Source organism: Panthera tigris, chromosome E1 (genome assembly GCF_018350195.1).
Source record: "Panthera tigris isolate Pti1 chromosome E1, P.tigris_Pti1_mat1.1, whole genome shotgun sequence".
Classification (NCBI taxonomy): Eukaryota; Metazoa; Chordata; class Mammalia; order Carnivora; family Felidae; genus Panthera; species Panthera tigris.
The window spans coordinates 59007881-59026110 of NC_056673.1; the positions used below are offsets into that span (position 1 = coordinate 59007881).

Sequence of the window (18230 nt, forward strand, 5' to 3'; positions counted from 1 at the left end):
CGCGGTCTCCTCTCTGCCTCTGTCTCACTTGACGCCTGAGCCCCCAGCGATGGCAAAGACCTTGCCCTGTGTCATCGCGCAGGGAGCCCTGTTCTGTTTTCCCCGGTGGAGAGCGTTGAAGCGGGCTGCAGAGGCCGCTTCCCAGCCCCAGGCGGTGGCAGCCGGCCGCGCGCCCACGTTCCTGAAGCTTCTCTGCTCTCTTGGCTTTTCAGAGCGCTTTTCTTCCAACGATGCCGGAAGACTTGCTGGCTCAGGCTCAGAACTGGAAGGGTCTGGAAGGCGTGCACTGGTACAGTAAGTGTCAGTCCCCGCGATGTGACACGGGGCCCACGCGCTTTGTGCCCGAAGGTCCCAGACACCTGGCCGGTTCCGCCATCGGTGCTTTCGCAGAGCGCGGCGCCTGCTGGCCGCGGACGGGGCGCGTCAGCCCCTTCCTGAGCGCCCGGGGGAGGGCGCGCTGGGCACACTCTTCTCTCCCTGGGACATGAGCCACACCAGAGGCCTGGGCAAGGGTCAGCTCACGCCACGGCCCAGGTTCCGACCCAAAGAGAGTTCTTTTTTAAATACAGAAGCGGGGGGCGCCTGGGTGGCTCAGTCAGTTAAGCATCCGACTTCGGCTTAGGTCATGATCTCACGGTTTGTGAGTTCGAGCCCCGCGTCGGGCTCTGTGCTGACAGCTCGGAGCCTGGAGCCTGCTTCGGATTCTGTGTCTCCCTCTCTCTTTGCCCCTCCCCTGCTCACACTCTGTCTCTCTCCCTCTCAAAAATAAATAAACATTAAAAAAAATTTTTAAAATAAAAAAATAAATACAGAAGCGGGAGCCCAAACGATGGCACCTGTAATTCGTGTAAACTTTGCTGTTGCCTGAGTAAATCATCCTTTTAATTAATTAATTTATTTATTTATGTTTGAGAGAGAGAGTGAGCTGGGGAGGAGCAGAGAGAGAGGGAGAGAGAGAATCTTTTTTTTGTTTTTGTTTTTTTTTAACATTTATTTATTGAGAGACAGAGAAACACAGACTGTGAGTAGGGGAGGGGTAGACAGAGGGGGAGACACAGAATCCGAAGCAGGCTCCAGGCTCTGAGCTGTGAGCGCAGAGCCCGATGCGGGGCTCGAGCCCACAAACCGCGAGATCATGACCTGAGCCAACACCAAGAGTACGTCAAGAGTCGGACGCTTAACTGACTGAGCCACCCAAGCACCCTGAGAGAGAGAGAGAGAGAGAGAGAGAGAGAGAGAGAGAGAGAGAATTGTAAGCAGGCCCCATGCTTAGCACGGAGCCCAGCGTGGGGCTCAATCCCACAACCCTGGGATCCTGACCTGAGCTAAAATCAACAGTCGGACAGTCAACCCCTACCGAGCCACCCAGCCGCCCCTATTTATTATTCTAAACAGACACAGCCAGGACTTGCCCAGCCCCCCTCCTTTTTTTTTCAGTTTATTTATTTATTTTTTTATTTTTTCGTAATCTCCCAACGTGGGGCTCGCACCCACGATCCTGAGATCAAGAGTCCCACACTCTTCCCACTGAGCCAGCCAGGCATCCCCTGAGCGAAGAATCCTTTTGAACTGGGTTTAAAAAGTTGTTACGAAACACGCTCCTCAGAAACAAGAAAGTTGAAAGAGAAAGGAAGGGTGGCTCCCGGGGTAGCCCGTGGCACGAGCCCGTGAAGGGAGCTTCTCTGCGTGTCCGATCAGGCCCACGTGTGTTTTCACTGACGTGCTCTGCGTCCTGTGGCTGTGGCTGCACCGGAGAGGAGAGTGTTGGCCTCCTCTCTTAACCTTGGGGCATGGGGTGGAAACTCAGCAGCCAACGTGTGTCCTGTTCTTTCAACAGTGTGTCCCAACGGTCACCCCTGCTCTGTGGGAGAGGTGAGTCGTGGTGTCCAGGGAGGGGGGCGGGGCCCAAAAGGTCTGTTCCCGCAGATCTGAGGCTGGAGAGGCGGGCGTGGAGGAAAAGGTTGATGAGGGTCTTGACCTCTAGGAGAGCGCAGACCCTTTTGAAGGCCGTTGAAGGCGACCAAGGGCGCCGCGGGTCTCCACACGTAACCCTCTACTGGGGGGCTGTGCTGGGCCCTGTGGGATGTGCTCGGGTGCGGAGCAGTGTTCCTGGCTTCGAGTCACCAGATGCCAGCAGCACCCGTGTCCCCAGCGTGACAACCAAAAGTGTCTCCAGACGTTGCCAGAGTCCCTGTGGGAGGCAAGACTGCCGCTGGCCGTCCTTCCCGGCCACTGCCACACGGGATGCGTGACACGTGTCTTTCTGTAACAGCAAGGTGTTGGCTGGTCCGTAGTCTGGATTCCTAGCCCAGGGAGGAGATGTGGTCTAGATACCGAGGGACAGGAAGAAGACCCCCGGGGTTATAAGCCCCGGGGGAGAGGGCTGCGTGCGCCCCGTCTCTGCGTCCCGCGGCACCCGGCCGGGGCTCTGCTCGCTCAGCAGCAGGCTGTTGAGTTGAACAAGTAAACGAGAGACCTAGAAGAGAAAACGCGTCCTTCCCGGGACCGCTCTCGGCTCCGACGCTCCGTGCTCTGGGGCTTGAGGCTGGTCTGGCTGCGATTCGCAGTATCCGGGAGCACACAATCTGGTTTGGAAAAAGATGAGGTTGTGGAAGGAGCGAACCATGTTTTTTTTTTTTTTTTAAATAAAAAAAATCCCAACAGAGTTGGGGAACTGGGTTTGGAGGCCGCGGCGGTGTTCCCGGCGCGAGACGACAGGGCCCGGGCGTGGGCAGTCGGGGCAGCAGGGAGGAGCCGTGAGCGCGTATCAGTCTGTCCTGCGCAAAGCCCCCGTGTCCTGGCGCCCACCACGTTTGCACGGAGCACGCGCCCCGGGCCCCACGGCTCCGGCAGCCCCCCACACGTGCGTGCCGTCCAGCGCGGTCCTCGGCCTCCCGCGTGGGCGTGTGCGCCTGCAGCGACAGTCGTCCACAACTGAGCGTGGCCCCGTCTGTGTGTGTCCTAGTGTGGCCGGCCGATGGAACAGAGCCGCTGTGTGGACTGCGGGGCTGTAATTGGCGGGATTAACCACAGACCTGAGGACGGGTTTCTTGCTGTCACGTAAGTGAGACGGGCATTTCGTTTCAAAGCGATCCGACTACGGGTTCTGGAGCCTGATTCTATTCCAGCGGGTAACTTAATACTGAATACAGTATTAATAACTTGTGCATTTGGGCCTGTCGGATCTCAATGCCAAGGTCCCTGTGGTCATGGAACAGTGCGGTGTCCGCTCTGTCACTGGCTGACTGGCCTTTTTTTTTTTTTTTTTTTAATGTTTATTCTTAGAGAGAGAGCGGGGGAGGGCAGAGAGAGGGAGACACAGAATCCAAAACAGGCTCCAGGCTCCGAGCCGTCAGCACAGAACCTGACATGGGGCTCGAACCCACAAACCGCGAGATCATGACCTGAGCCGAAGTTGGACGCTCAATCGACTGAGCCCCCCAGGCGCCCCTTAAGTTTCTGGGTTTTTTTATAGAAATTTTGGTTTTTCAAAGATTTTATTTATTTTATCTTTTGAAAAGTGTATTTATTTATTTTGAGGGAGACAGAGACAGCATGAGAGGGGGAGGAGCAGAGAGAGAATCCCAAGCAGGCTCTGAGCTGCCAGCACAGAGTCCAATGTGGGGCTCGGACATACGAACCGTGAGATCGTGACCTGAGCCGAAGTCAGACGCTCAACTGACTGAGCCCCCCAGGCGCCCCTGACTGGCCTCTTCTCTGTAAATAAGGCCACACATGGATACATACTTGCATTAACACCTGTTATTCGGATGTCTTCTGTTCGGGCCTGGGGCGTGGCCCCCGTACAGATATGCTTGCCATACGCAAGTGACCTGGTTCAGAGCGACAGTTAAATCTGCGAAGCCACAAAGTGGGCATTTTTCTATCTGAGCCCACGCCGTCTCACTTGGAGCCTCTCAGCTGCCACCACTATTTGTGGGACGTGAAGGAGACAGAGTCCGTCTTATCAAACAGTCCTAGGCTGGTGTCCTGATCCCAGCCTTCTCTCGAGAGGAGTGTGGCTCTACGTGCTCCCCCAGAGGGCAGCTGGGGGCCCTCCGTGGCCATTTTCGCTAGTCTGCTGCCATTAGAGTTTAAAATATCCTAGCCTGTTATCGCCACAAACCGTCGGAACGTCCCAGAATCTCCAGTATTTTTGCAGCTGTCTGTCCTGCTGTGCCTCCCACCTGGGTGCGACACGAAACTCTTGGCCGGGCCTTCCATCCCATTTCTGATTTGGGGAAAATGAGATCGGGGTGCACATGCCCCCGATGTCCACGTCACCTGTCCCTAGCCTACCTACCCCCCCTTCAGGGGAAGGAGCAGGTGCGGACCCCTGTCTGGACGCGCGGCTCGGGGGCAGCACAGGCGGCCGCTGGGGTCGGCCGCCTCGCGCTGAGAATGCCTCGGGCTGCCGGTCAGACGGGAAGGTGAGGCTTGGAAGGGGGACGCCCCGAGGCGAGTGGTCCCGGCGACGAGTACCATGGCACCGTTCTCCTCCAAATGCGAACCTCGTCCGCACGGCCCGAGAGTCCGAGGTGTGCCCCTGGGGCCGAGGAGAGATGACCGGCTTCAGTCTCTACCCTGTCTTCTCTCGTCCTCTCCAGAAACCATGCAGACAGAACGCAGACTGGCCACGTGCTGGGAGTCGCGCTGGGCAGACGCGAGACGGTGGCGTCCGACCGACAGCTGGCCCCCGCGGTCTTCCTGCTCCTACGACTGCTCACCCACCTGGCCATGCTCCTGGGGGCGGCCCAGAGTCCCGAGGTACAGCCCGCAAGCCTCACGTTCGGTCGCGAATTTGCAACGACCCGCGAGTCGTTTTGTCCAAAAAGTGCTGGCCACCTCCTGCGGGTCAGGAGTACGTATTTGTTGCCAAATCCACAAAGTAGCGTAAGGTTCACACCCCCCTCGTTTCCCCGCTGGCGGGGGGCCCTACCCATCAGGTTCCGTAAAATCCATTTTCTTTGTTTTCAATTTTTTGAGTGTTTATTTTTGAGAGAGATACAGAGCATGAGCAGGGGAGGGGCAGAGAGAGGGAGACACAGAATCCGAAACGGGCTCCGGGCTCCGAGCCGTCAGCACAGAGCCCAACGCGGGGCCCGAACCCACGAACCGCGAGATCACGACCCGAGCCGAAGCCGGACGCTCAACCCGCTGAGCCCCCCAGGCGCCCTGGCAAAATAAGTCTTATTATCAAAGTTTTAAACAAACAGTCCGCGTCTCGGTGCACACTGGGAGCGGGGAGGCTACTCGACCGCGATGTTACCCGTGTCTTCGCTGGAGCTCGGGGGAAGAAAGCGCAGCGCGTCCCCTCGAAGTTAATGAACCATGATGGCCGACCGTTGGACCCGAACGTTATTTGTTTTGGGTTTGCGTGCAGTGTAGCTTTTAAATTTTTTTTTTTTTTAACGTTTTATTTATTTTTGAGACAGGGAGAGACAGAACATGAACGGAGGAGGGTCAGAGAGAGAGGGAGACACAGAATCCGAAGCAGGGTCCAGGCTCTGAGCTGTCAGCCCAGACCCCGACGCGGGGCTCGAACTCACGGACCGCGAGATCATGACCTGAGCCGAAGTCGGCCGCTCAACCGACTGAGCCCCCCGGGCGCCCCAACGTGCAGTGTAGCTTTAACGAGCTAGGGATGAGGCTGTGGCCACGTGCTTGCACACGTGACCGTACAGACGTGTGCCCTAACGCGTGAGGGACACAGCGTGTTTTCAGCGAGCTGAGAGCAGGACCGCGTGGGCCCGAGGTCACGCTGACGATGTCACAGGGTCACTTTCGCCGCCCCGCCGCCTCTGTGTGCGCGGTGCTTCCGCCCCTCCCCAGCGCCCTCTGACTCGGCACCGGCCGTCCTTCCTGGGGGCGTGTGCCAGGCCCGCCGGCCCCCCGCAGACAAGATCTCGTGTCCCTCGCAGGCTGTGATAAACATCATCAAGCCTCCGGTGAGGGACCCCAGAGGGTTTCTGCAGCAGCACGTCCGGCAGGACCTGGAGCAGTTGACGAGGACGCTGGGCAGGAGCGCCGACGAGGCCATCAACGCCGTGCACCTCGTCCTGCGCAGCCTCCTGGGAAGGCAGCGCCACCCCTCCGGCCAGAGTGAGCTCGAGGGGCGAGGGGGGTGGCTGGTCACTCCTCACGACGCCGGGGACGGATAAGGGAAGCGGGGAGGGGTGTGGGGACGAGCGGAGGGAAGGGCGGCTCTTGTCTTTGCATTTTCCCCACCGGGTCAGCACGTGTGCACAGAGGCGTCACATGTGTGCGCGCGTGCGGGGAGGCCGTGCGTCGTCCAGGACGGGCAGGGCGTCTGAGTCCCCACCGTCCAGAGACCAGTGTCTGCTCCTCTGTTGGGACTTGTCCTCTTTGGACCCCTGGCCTGTGTGGCCCCTTCTGCTTTTGCTATAAGGACACACAGTCCGGGGTTACCTGCCCGTGTTCCCGTGTCCACAGTTGGTCCCGTGGAAAAGGGGGCTACAGACCACTGTGGTCACTGAGCCAATGTTCCCACTTTAAAGACTGAAACCCGTGGAAAGGGAAGGTCTTCAAGGTGACGCAGCAGAATGGCTATTTCTGAGTGGCGGCGTTGAGAGTCACTTTATTTTCTTTCTGTTTCTATCTTCACCACGATCCTGGGCTTGCTGGGAGCAGCAGGGACCGTTTTGAAACACTCAGGTTAATTTAGCAAGAAGTGCCCCGCATCCCCCTCGTCCCCCTGCTGGAAGGGAGCGTGACTTTGGTCTCGCCTTTAGTCAGTGTTTACGTAGCCGCTGTGGTTTCTTTTCCTTGGGTGACGTGTGTTTCCTTGTAGGAATTTTCAATTTCGATGCGAGGCTGTCGTGCAGAGAGTTCCGAAACAGCTGGGAGAAGGCCATGCAGACACTCATTCTCCCTGAGCTGGAGGTACGCGGCCTTGGCGGCCGGCTGGGAGCCCACGGGTGGGTGTCCTGGGAGCGTCCTGGGCACTTGGGCCGTGCGTCGTCCCTCGCGCAAGGGCTGTGGGGCCGCTGGCGGAACCCCAGGCACAGGTGTGGACCACCGGCCACTCTACCATCTTGCTGTCCCCGTGCCCTCCGTCCCGGAGGCCGGGCTGGCCGGTTGAGGAATTACTGTGAGTCCGGGAGGTGTAGGTGGCTTTCTGTCCGCTACTTTTAATAGTGAGAACAGCAGGTAGGGAGACAGACTCGTGTGTAGATGCCCAGCAAAAATGCACAGGTAGTCATGGAGTCACTGCTCCTCTCAGATAAGAACAGTATTGGGAGTAGATACACCCAGAGGGAGATAAAAGCCCCCAAGTCAAAGGATGGGGATACAGGTCTCTGGGTCTCTCATCTGGGGAGACATGAGCCCACAGGCAAGGAACCTGAAAATCGTCGTGAAAGAGAACTTGGTCGCTTGCTAAACCAGGGAGGGCGGACGCCCTGCCTTGCCCGCTGGTGGGGCCCCCGTGTCGCGGTCTGTGTGAGCGGCCTCACCTCCAGAACCCTGTGCTGCTCTCGCACCCAGCATCAGCATCTGGAGAAAGCCCTGCTGACGGTCACCACTCAGATCAGCCAGGATGAGCGGATCAGCTCCAACCCCGTGGCCAGAATCGTGTACGGTGACCCCGGGGCCTTCCTGCCTCACCTGCCCCAGAAGAGTGTGGTCCACTGCTCTAAGATGTGGGCCTGCAGGAGGAGGGTCACGGTTGAGTATCTGCAGCACGTCGTGGAGCAGAATTCTGGCCAAGACACAGTGCCCATCCTCCGGAAGTTCCTGCAGAAGGTAAGGCTGCCCCTGAGTGACCACCTGCCCGTGTCCCTGCGGACTCGAAGGCCTGGCTCTTACTCAGTCACACGGGGCATGTAACCGACTACCTCGGTGCTCTGCCTTTTTTTTTTTTTAATGTTTATTTTATTTTTGAGAGAAGAGACACAGAGCGGGAGCGGGAGAGGGACAGAGAGAGGGGGAGAGGGAGACACAGAATCCGAAGCAGGCTCCAGGCTCTGAGCTGTCAGCACAGAGCCGGACGCGGGGCTCAAACCCATGAACCGGGAGATCAGGACCTGGGCCGAAGTCGGGCGCCTAACTGACTGAGCCCCCCGGGTGCCCCAGGGCTCTGCTTTCTTGCTGGACCACCTGTGGCAGGGACTCCAGGGGAGGGTAGGTTCTTCATGCAGGTCAGGCCGTGAGGCAGTTTGAAGCATAAAGTCACAGAGGAAATACACCGGTCAGAGTTGGCAGGAATCAGGAATCCGTAAAGAACGTGAGGGCCAGGATGTCATCTCCCCGGGTCACTCAGCAAGAAGGAGCAGAACTCAGGTCATCCCGGGGGTGCCCGTCCACCGTCCTGGCCCCGGTGCCGGGAGCGCTTGGCCATCAGTGAGGGTCTGTGGAAAGAAAAAGCTTTTTTCGTTGGGAACACGTAACCAGAATGAAACCAACAGACAAAAAGAGTCTGCCGTGTCCCAGACTCGGCCTCAGAAGGAAGAAAGGTGTTGGGGGTGGGGGAAGGGAGCAGTGAAGTGTCGCGTCGGGCCGAGACCGGAAACAGGCCCCATTTGAGCCTCGTGCCCCCTGAAACTTCGCCTTCTGTGGTAGCGTCTGTCTCCCCCTCCCCGCCGTGTACCAGCGTTGGCTGTCGGAACAAGTGCGACAACTGTCGGTCGGTCAGTGGGAGGGCAGGAGCCCAAGCAGGGAGGGTCTCCTGGGGCTCAGACGACACACGGGAGCGACGCCCAGCCTCTGCTCTTGGCAGATTCCTGCACAGCCAGCCCGTCGCCGGGGCCCAGGAGGCCGGTTTCTTTGCCGAGTGTTCGGCAGACACGTGTGACGTGTCAGCCCCGTGAAGGCAGGGACCGTGTCCCGCTGGCGTCTCCGTCCCTAGCGTGCAGGGTGTCCTGCTGGCAGGCGGTAGGCACTTGTGAAAGACGGAAACGGCCTTTTCCTGTTCCCGAGGAGCCCGGGGGGGGCGTCACGTAAAATGGCGCCTCGACCGGCTCCGATGCAAACCCGGGTCCTGAGCCAGCCCCGGAGCCCGTGTCCCCAGGAACGTGGGACAGGTGAACTCACGTGCGGCCTGGCGGTCTTCCCTCGGCAGGAGGCAGAGCTGAGGCTGGTGAAATCGCTGCCTGAGATCTTGGCCCTGCAGAGGGATCTGGTGAAGCAGTTCCAGAACGTTTCGGAAGCTGACTACCAGTCCATCCGAGCTTTTATCAGCAGTCACCACGAAGGTACGTCTCCGCTCCAGGAGGAGGAGGTCAGCGCCAGCTGTGTTTGGGGGTTCACAGAGACCGCTGCAGCCAGCCTGGGGCTCGGGGCCTCTGTCCCCTCAGCCTTCAGTGCGAAGTAACGGGTGCCGTGAACCCCAGAAGCCCAAAAGAGGCTTGGCTGCGGCTGAAACTCGGCGTCCGCACTCCCACACGCTGCTGAGGCCGGAGACGCAAAGCCGGGCCCGTCCCAAAGAGCGCGCAACGATGTTGGTCGGACCCGACCGGGTAGGGGTTTTCACGGGGCCCTTAGAAGGTGTTTTGTCGGACAGATGGGCTGAAGCAGTTACTCCGCAAGAGAATCCGTATCTTTCTGTCGACGTGGAACAAGCTGAGGATGTCACTGCAGACCAGTGGTAGGTGCCACGCTCCCTGTCTACCACCTGACCCTGGTCCGTGAGTCTCTGGGCACAGGTGTCGGGGGCAAGGGAACTAACATACCACGAAAAAAGTAACCCGTGGGTCATCTCGGATCTGTGGATGTGGACTCAGGAAGGAGCTGAGATCGTTTGAAACCGGTGGGCGCGTGAGGGCGGTGGGGACAGAGCGCGCAGAGCGTCCCCGGCTCCAGCTTGTCCCCACTTGGGAAGCGCCCGCGGGCTTGGGCGCCGGCCTGGAGGTGTGGGAGCGGCGGCGCGGAGGTGAGCGGAGGCCTCTCTGCTGAGGGCTCCCCGTCCTCCCAAGGTGAAATCAAGCTGCCCGAAGAATACTGCGATGCCGACCTGGACGAGGACACCGACTTCGAGGTCATTCTGCCGCGTCGCCGGGGCCGGGGCCTCTGCTCCACTGCCTTAGTCAGCTATTTGATCAGGCTGCACAACGAAATGGTCTACGCGGTGGGAGAGTTCTCCGGAGAAAACAACGGGTGAGCGCACGGCCGGCCGCGGGAGCCGGGTCTGAGATGGGGGTCGCGGGGGCCGCGGGGGCGGGCACACTCCCCTGCCTCGGCTGGGTGCACGGGCCCGGGCAGCGCGCTCGCCCGCCGGGACGGAGGGCGGGAGCTGGGAGCCCGCTCCGGGTGGGTCCCCGAGCGCCACGTCTGTGTGTCCCTCAGCTACACGGTCGATGCCTCCGAGGTCACGGACCTGCACGTCATCAGTTACGAAGTCGAGCGGGACCTCGTGCCCCTGATCCTGTCCAACTGCCAGTACAGGGTGGAGCAGGGCCAGGAGACCCTGCAGGAGTTCGACCTGGAGAAGATCCAGCGCCAGGTCACCAGCCGCTTCCTCCAGGGCAAACCCAGGCTCACGCTCAAGGTGCGGCTGCCCCCCCCCCCCCCCCCCCCCCCCCCCGGGGACTTGCCGGGCCGGCACGTCTGTTTTGTGAAAGTTGGCCTTGGCCTTGCATCCCAGCTGTTTCTGAGCGAGACGGGCACAGGGATGACCGTCCAGCCGTGCGGTGCCCCCAGAGGCCAGAACCTGGGTCCCCTCCGTACCTCTGGGCCTCTTCAGGTTCCCGTGGACTTGCTGGATTTCTCTGTGTCGTTAACGGCATCGCCTCCGCCCCTGACAGCCCCTGGCGGCCACCCGCTCCTTCACGCTCCACACACAGCCTGTCACCCGACACCACGGCACCTGTGTAACTGCCACAGGCCCACTGCTGCCTGCCCTCTGAGTCTTAGGCCACATTCCCGAACCACATCTGGCCCACGTCGCTCCCTGGTGACGGCCCTGAGGCCGACTTGTGTCCCGGTGCGCGTGGGGTAACACCCACACTGCTTGTCGCAGCCCTTCTCCAGCCGGTTGATTCACACACCGAGCCGCCCTCCCTCCCTCAACACACTGTGCACCTCAACATCTCTCTTCTTTCACCTGGGCTGTTCTTGTCCCTGCCGGGTCCAGTCGGGGACACTGGTTCCGTGTGTGTGCTCCCTCACTGCCAGCGGTGAAGCCCTGACCCGTTGCACCCAGGGCTGTCTTAACCCACTCTGCTGTCCCGTTGTCTGTGCCCCGTAGTGGTTGGGGGAGTACAGGAACGGGAGGTCCCATGTACCTGCTCCCCCCAGTGGCCGGCAAGCCTGTAGCATTCTGCGTGTCGGCACCTGCTTGGCCATCGAGGCGAGGCCGGGTCCCTTGCCGTGTCACTGTTTCTGTAGACTGTGGGTCAAACACAGACCTCACACGGCAGCCAAGAGCGGCACACTTTGCCCGGCGACATGCTGAGGAGCACGGTCCCGCCGTTGAGTCACCGCTTAGGAATAGAGTTGTCGGACAGAAACCTCCGCAGTGGATTCCATCTCCAAAGGCTGTTTTCTTTGTCAATTCAGGGACTCCCCACTCTGGTGCACAGACGTGACTGGAACTATGAGCATCTCTTTGCGGACATCAAGAGCAAAATGCCACAGGTGATCACAGCACACCACCCCGCTCGCACGGTGCTTTTACCTGGTGGTGGTGGCTTCCTCTTGGGGAGGACCGCTCAGCCTTGCTGGGAGCACCGCCAGGTTTCAGCGGCCTCCCTGCATTCCCTGAGCCCACTGTTCTTTCCAGAAGGCCAGCAGGGCAGCAAATCAGCAAGAGTTCTCTTGTTGAAACCTGGTGGTAGTTTCTTAGTCATGATGTCAGACCACGCGTGCTGATGCAAAAGGTCCAGAGAACTTATCTATTCCCGCTCTTTGGACTTGTGTGTGGGTGTGTGTGTGTGAGCACGCGCGCGGCGGTGCGAATATCCTCACAAGGTTGCTTGGAGGACTGTGAGTTCACGTCAATTTCTGTAAAGTGTCTGGGGCGCTGCTGCCACTTAGAAATCACGGAGCATTAACTGTCATTATTGGTAGGTCTCTCACCTTAAGGCCTTGGCAGTGAAGTAGGTAAGCCGGCTTGCCGGGTATGAGGCACAAGAAACCCCCAGCCACGGACCCCTGTCCCGCCTTTGATTTCCTAGAAACCCCTCCACAATGCGGCCATCAGCGCCATCTGCGGACAGCTGCAGTCCTACAGCGATGCCTGTGAGGCCCTGTCGCTCATAGAAATCACTTTGGGGTTCCTGAGCACGGCTGGCGGCAACCCCAACATGTCTTTGAACGTGTACGTCCAGGACGTGCTGCGCATGGGCGAGCAGACAGCACTGGTTCTGAAGGTGGGTCTTGCTTGGGGCTCCGCTGCAGCCTAATCCACGCTGCCCTCCCCACTGCCTGCCGGGATTTGCGCCTCGAAGGGAGTCCCCACCTGGGCGACCTCCGGAAAGGGCAGGAGGTGAGAGTGGCATGTCAAGGCGAGGCCCAGCGCGACAGCCACCCTCTCGCCATGCGAAGGGGCTCTGAGATATGGCGGGGGAGGGGTGGCGCTTTGGACGTGAGGCCAGCGGCTGGTGTACAGTTATGGGAAGAGAGGAGCCCGGGGCAGAAGTGCCGCCATGCCCGCCTGTTCCCTCCCGGCCCCGCCTCCAGCTTGGGGAGCCTGTCCCCGCCCAGCCCCGCCTCCTGCCCTGGAGCCTGGCCCCGCCCGACCCCGCCTCCTGCCCTGGAGCCTGGCCCCGCCCGGCCCCGCCTCCTGCCCTGGAGCCTGGCCCCGCCCAGCCCCGCCTCCTGCTCTGGAGCCTGGCCCCGCCCAGCCCCGCCTCCTGCCCTGGAGCCTAGCCCCCGCCCAGCCCCGCCTCCTGCTTGGGGAGCCTGGCCCTCCCGGCCCCGCCTCCCGCTCAGGAGCCTGTCGCTTTCAGGCCTTACACAGATGCCAGCTGAAGCACACGATCGCACTGTGGCAGCTCCTGTCGGCCCACCGGTCGGAACAGCTGCTCCGTCTGCACAAGGTGGGTGCAGCCCCACCCCGCTGGGCTGGGGGGCCGCTCTCTGTCCTCCCAGCCAGCCTCTCGCTGCCTCCCTTCTTCTCTATTCTAGGAGCCCTTCAGGGAAATCAGTGCCAGGTACAAAGTTGGTCTCAGCCCAGACAATGCCAAGTGCCTTCGCACTTTCCTGAACCAGACTGACCTCGACTCCTTCCTCCTGGAGCTTCATGAAATGATGATCCTGAAACTGAAGAGCCCCCAGGCCGAGGGCAACTTCAACCCAGAGTGGAGGTACGGGTTCGCTCGCGGGTGGGACCTGCACACACACGGGGTGCCCTGTGGTCTTTCCCGTGACCTTCTGCAGACGTGGAAGGAGCTCCCGTCTGACCTCTGAAGCCCGTGCCCTGCTGTTTTAACCTTTCCAGGCCCCCAGCAGATTGGCCCTTTGGCTTTGATCTCTGCTGGGTTTTTCTTTTTTTCTTTTAATGTTTAATTATTTCTGAGAGAGGAGAGAGAGGAGATAGAAAGGGAAGGAGGATCCAAAGCGGGCTCTGCACTTACAGCAGAGAACCAACCTACCAACCACAAGATCACAACCTGAGCCAAAGTCAGATGCTTAACCGACTGAGCCACACAGGCACCCCTGCTGGGCTTTTAAAAATAATTACTGAAGTCATATATTCTGGTTGTGACAAGTGTACTTATGTCAGAGATGTGCATTTTATTTTTAAATTTTTTTTTTTGTTGAAATATAATATACGGTGTTACATTTGTTTCTGGTTTGCAGTATAGTCATTGAACAATTTTATGCATTACTCAGTGCTCATCATGGGAAGTGGACCCAATCTCCTTCACCTATTTCACCCATTCCCCACCCACCTGCCCCCTGGTAATGGTCAGTTAGTTCTCTATAGTTAAGAGTCTGTTTCTTGGTTTGCCTTTCTTTTCTTCACTTTGCTCATTTGTTTCTTAAATTCTACATTTGAGTGAAATCATGGTATTTTCTTTCTCTGACTTATTTCACTTATAATTATACTATCTAGCTCCATCCACGTCATTGCAAATGGCTAGATCTCAGTCTTTTTTATGGCTAATATTCCAGTGTGTGTATACGTGTGGGTGTATATACCACATCTTCTTTATCCATTCAGCAGTTGATGGACATTTGGGCTCTTTCCATAGCTTGGTTGTTGTTGATAATGCTGCTATAAACATTGGGGTTCATGTACCCCTTTGAATCTCTATTTTTGTATCCTTTGGATAAATAATAGTACTAAATAGTAATAAATAATTGCTGGATGTAGGGTAGTTCCATTTTTAATTTTTTTGAGGAAACTCCGTGCTGTTTTCCACAATGACTGCACTATTTTTCATTCCCACCAACAATGCGTGATGGTTCCTTTTTCTCCAAAAACCATAAAATTCCTAGGGGAAAACACTGGCAGTAGTTTTTCAACGTCAGCTGTAGAAATATTTTTCTAGCAACGTCTGCTCAGGCAAAGGGAACAAAACCAAAAATAAATTATTTGGACCACACCAAAATAAGAAGCTTTTGCACAGTGAAGGAAATCATCAACGAAACCAAAAAGCAACCCTACCAAATGGGAGAGGATGTTTGCAAGTGACATACCTTATAAAGGATTAGTACCCAAAATATATAAAGAACTTCTACAATTCCACACCAAAGAGGGAGGAGAGGGAGAGAGATGTGCATTTTAAATTTGATATAAAAAGTCACACCGATGTATAGTGTATGAGAATACCCAACGTTCGGATATTACCCATCTTTTACATTTTTGCCAACCTAATGGCCAAAAATAGGTGTCTTGTTTTCACTCGTATTTTCCTATTTAATAGTGAAGCTGCAAATTTCCTACTCATCTGCCATTTTTGTGTCTTTCTCTAGATTATCTCTTCGTATCTTTTAGGTTTCTTTTGGGCTATTTATCTTTTTCATAATCTTAAAAGATTTAAGATTAGGGGCACCTGGGTGGCTCAGTCAGTTGAGCGTCCGGCTTCGGCTCAGGTCATGATCTCACGGTTTGTGGGTTCGAGCCCCACGCTGGGTTCTGTGCTGACAGCTTGGAGCCTGGAGCCTGCTTTGGATTCTGTCTCCCCCTCTCTCTGCCCCTCCCCCATTTGTGCACGCGCACTCTCTCTCACCTCCTCTCTCTCAAAAATAAACGTTAAATTTAGAAATATATATTTAAGATTAATCTTTGTTACAGAACCTCTACCTCAGTCTTCAATTTCAGAAAGCCAAATCTGACAGATTTTTTTCTATAAAGACTAGAAAAACATACCAGAAGGGTCTTCCTTGTCCCAAGGTTACAAAGCCCTCTGCCACATTCTCTTCTTGTGCTTTTATAGCTTTAGGTTGTACATCTGCTTTGTTAACCAGTTTATGTTTTACGTATGATGTGAGGTAGGGATTTGCCAGTCCTGTTTTCCTAAATAGATACTCCATTCCCACTTTTCCTCGCCAGCACACGTCATCGGTGCTGGTTTCTTCCATTACGCCGTCTGGCACATGCTTGCATACGTTTATATTCCTTGAACACATTCAACAAGTCTTTCCTACCTGGGAATTTTAGTACAGAGAACAAAAGATCCCTTTCCTGGAGAATTTACCGCCTTTGTTAATATAAAACATGAGATGGAATATAATCTTTTTTTGAATGGCAAGGCTTTGTGTTTATGGAGCAGATCCCATTACCAGAGTGCTTTAAGGGGACGTGACCTGGCCATTAATTATCAAGGTCAGCTTTGTTCTGTGGTGTTCGTATACTTTAGTGTGGGAGGCGGCAGGCATGTCCTGAAGCCCCTGAACCCTGGCTTCTAGTCCCCGTTCTGTAGCTCGACTTCAGGATGACCGCCCCCCCCCCCCCCCCCCAGCATTTCTGGTCTCAACAAGCACTTTGGTTCTATTGACTTGGAAATAGCAACGACCACTGACGGCATCTTTGCGTCAAATGGGAGAGTGCTTGACCTTCTATCTCTTGTCCCTTGGTTTTTCAGCCTGAGAGACACTCTAGTAAGTTACATGGAAACTAAAGAGGGTGAAATTCCTCCTGAACTGGAATTTCAGTTCCCAGAGGAGATACTGCTGTGCAGCTGTGTCCCCGTGTGGAGAATGGCCGCTGAACTGAAGCGAGGTCGGCAGGTGAGGTAGAGTGCTCTGCTCCTGACGGGGGACAGCGGGCTCTTCCCTCGTCTGTCACCAGCCGCCGCCTGGGCCAGGGCGTACGAGGGCGGCTGCTGGCGTGGCTCGGAACTCAAGATCCCGGGTGCCGTGCCGCAGACAGCTGCGAGAGCCACGCTGTTCCAGGAACACGTGCACATTCCACATCGTTCCCATGGGATTATGGATACTTCCCGGTGGGAGGTGAGAACTGGAGACCCCGGGAAGCTGGGACAGATCACCTTTCGGTTGCCCGGGGTGCCAAGCAGGTGCTTCTCAGCTTCCTGGAACAGGAGCCATCTGTGCCTTCGGCTCGCCAGGTGGAGTACAGCACACGCCCACCCCGGCCCTTCTCAGTGCAGGATGAGGAGGAGGGGAGATGGGGTTATTGACTTTGCTATTTTCTAAATTATTCTGCACTCACAGAGGAGAATCCAGCTTGATCCTTTCTTCTGTTCCCTCCGACTCTGAGTATTGTGCAAATATTTGTAGGTTTCCAGAAAGGTCTGCAAAAGTGCCAGACCCTTTTTTGTGTCCTCCCAAACACAAGTCAGGGCATTCAGTGCCTTGAGGCCAAACCTCTGAGACCTCACCCGGCCCCCACGGAGAGTCACTGCTGAGCTTCAAGGGTCAGAGCCAAAAAGCTTTCACTGTGGAGAGCGCGGGGCCAAGTCGGGGGCACTTTTCGGGCGTTCCTTCCTCTTTTACACAATGAAGAGACTGGAGTGATGGCCACATTTGCTTCTATTTCTAGAGCTTTTAAATTCCAAATGAAACTTGGTCAATACAAACTTGGATCAAAGGCATGGTTGCAGCATCTTTGTGGGAACTTTTAAACTGTCCGGGATCGTGCTAAATAAACGCGTCCTCCCTCTGAATCTATCTGGTCCTTCCTCCGAATCTCCGCCAAGGCATAAAAAACAGACTCAGAGAGAATATAGAACCAGCTAAGTTTCTGCAAAAGGAAAAAAAAGAGAATAGTCAACTCGATCTGATATGCCACGTTTCTTACTGTGAGGGAAGTGTCTCTTTTGCACAGTCTCCTTGGGTACTGGTGGCCTCTGGACTGACGCCTGCTCCCAGGTGGCTGGGCACCCGTCGGCACTGAGATGACCACTGTTTACAAGTCAGAGGCGAGTGTCTTCAATATACATTCTGAGTGAGTTGACGTGGGCAGCTTGAGATTGCGGAAACGACGGTGCCGGGACCACCGAACACGCTGCGGCCACAGTGGAGGGAGCTGCAGAGGGAACCGTCCTCCGTGCTCCTCAGAGCGTCTGATGAAGGGGAGCACGGTGGCCCGGGCCCCCTCAGTAATTAATCTGATACAACACCCCCTTGAACTTAGTAACCCGTGATTGTTGTATCGTTCTAGACTATGCAAAGGTACCCCCCCAGCCCCCCTAACGGGTTGAGGTGCAGCAGGGAGGGCGCCTGTCCAGCTCGTCGACTTGCACTGGGAATCCCTTTGAGTCTTCCAAGCTGGGATGGAGCTGGTGTGGCCCGCCAGGTGCTGCTCTGGTCCCTCACTGTGCCACACCTTAGCAGTGGGAGTTAGGGGTCAATATCTTGCTGTGAATCCTTTTTTGGGGCTGGGAATTTTTCCCCCCACTTTTAACGAAGGGTTTTTTAACTAATATTTTGTTTCGTGTGCTATACCTTCAAAGCCTTAATGGTCTTATCTAGATTATCTTGTTTATACAGAAATACACTGGCCTAGCACAAGCAAATGTCAATTTTATTATACTTGTCATACCTGTTTTAATAAACTTGAGTTTTGCTGCTAAAGAATCCTTCTCTCTGAGGTAGAGCTTCAGTTTATGGCAAGTAGACATCAACTCAGCCATGGGGAATGGTTTTGGGGTGTGTGTGTGTGTGTGTGTGTGTGTGTGTGTGTGTGTGTGTGTAAATGTAGATGCATCCAGGTAGTGGAAGGTTCTGGGCAGAAGACGTACACCCCAGTGTAGAAAGTGAGAGGTAAACCTTTCCTCGGGACACAATGATAGCCGAGCGGGGGACCCACAGCTGGCCATCCCTGCCCGGTCTCCAGACTCCAAGCCAGAAGCTTCCGCCTTGGC

General features: G+C 56.4%; 1 protein-coding gene across 2 annotated transcripts in view; it reads left to right on the forward strand.

Moving 5' to 3' along the window:
- Positions 1 to 17919, forward strand: part of RNF213 (ring finger protein 213) — a 105312-nt gene extending 87393 nt beyond the window's left edge. For both annotated transcript variants that reach the window (XM_042967478.1, XM_042967479.1), the window contains 16 exons: positions 213 to 294; positions 1838 to 1872; positions 2966 to 3060; positions 4608 to 4767; positions 5922 to 6102; positions 6812 to 6903; positions 7507 to 7764; positions 9080 to 9212; positions 9521 to 9604; positions 9933 to 10113; positions 10303 to 10504; positions 11515 to 11592; positions 12132 to 12326; positions 12906 to 12995; positions 13084 to 13262; positions 15990 to 17919. In XM_042967478.1, coding sequence (XP_042823412.1) covers positions 213 to 294; positions 1838 to 1872; positions 2966 to 3060; positions 4608 to 4767; positions 5922 to 6102; positions 6812 to 6903; positions 7507 to 7764; positions 9080 to 9212; positions 9521 to 9604; positions 9933 to 10113; positions 10303 to 10504; positions 11515 to 11592; positions 12132 to 12326; positions 12906 to 12995; positions 13084 to 13262; positions 15990 to 16143 — 2199 coding nt within the window. In that variant the 3' untranslated portion in view covers positions 16144 to 17919. The remainder of the gene's footprint in view (positions 1 to 212; positions 295 to 1837; positions 1873 to 2965; positions 3061 to 4607; positions 4768 to 5921; positions 6103 to 6811; positions 6904 to 7506; positions 7765 to 9079; positions 9213 to 9520; positions 9605 to 9932; positions 10114 to 10302; positions 10505 to 11514; positions 11593 to 12131; positions 12327 to 12905; positions 12996 to 13083; positions 13263 to 15989) is intronic.
- Positions 17920 to 18230: the final 311 nt, after the last annotated feature.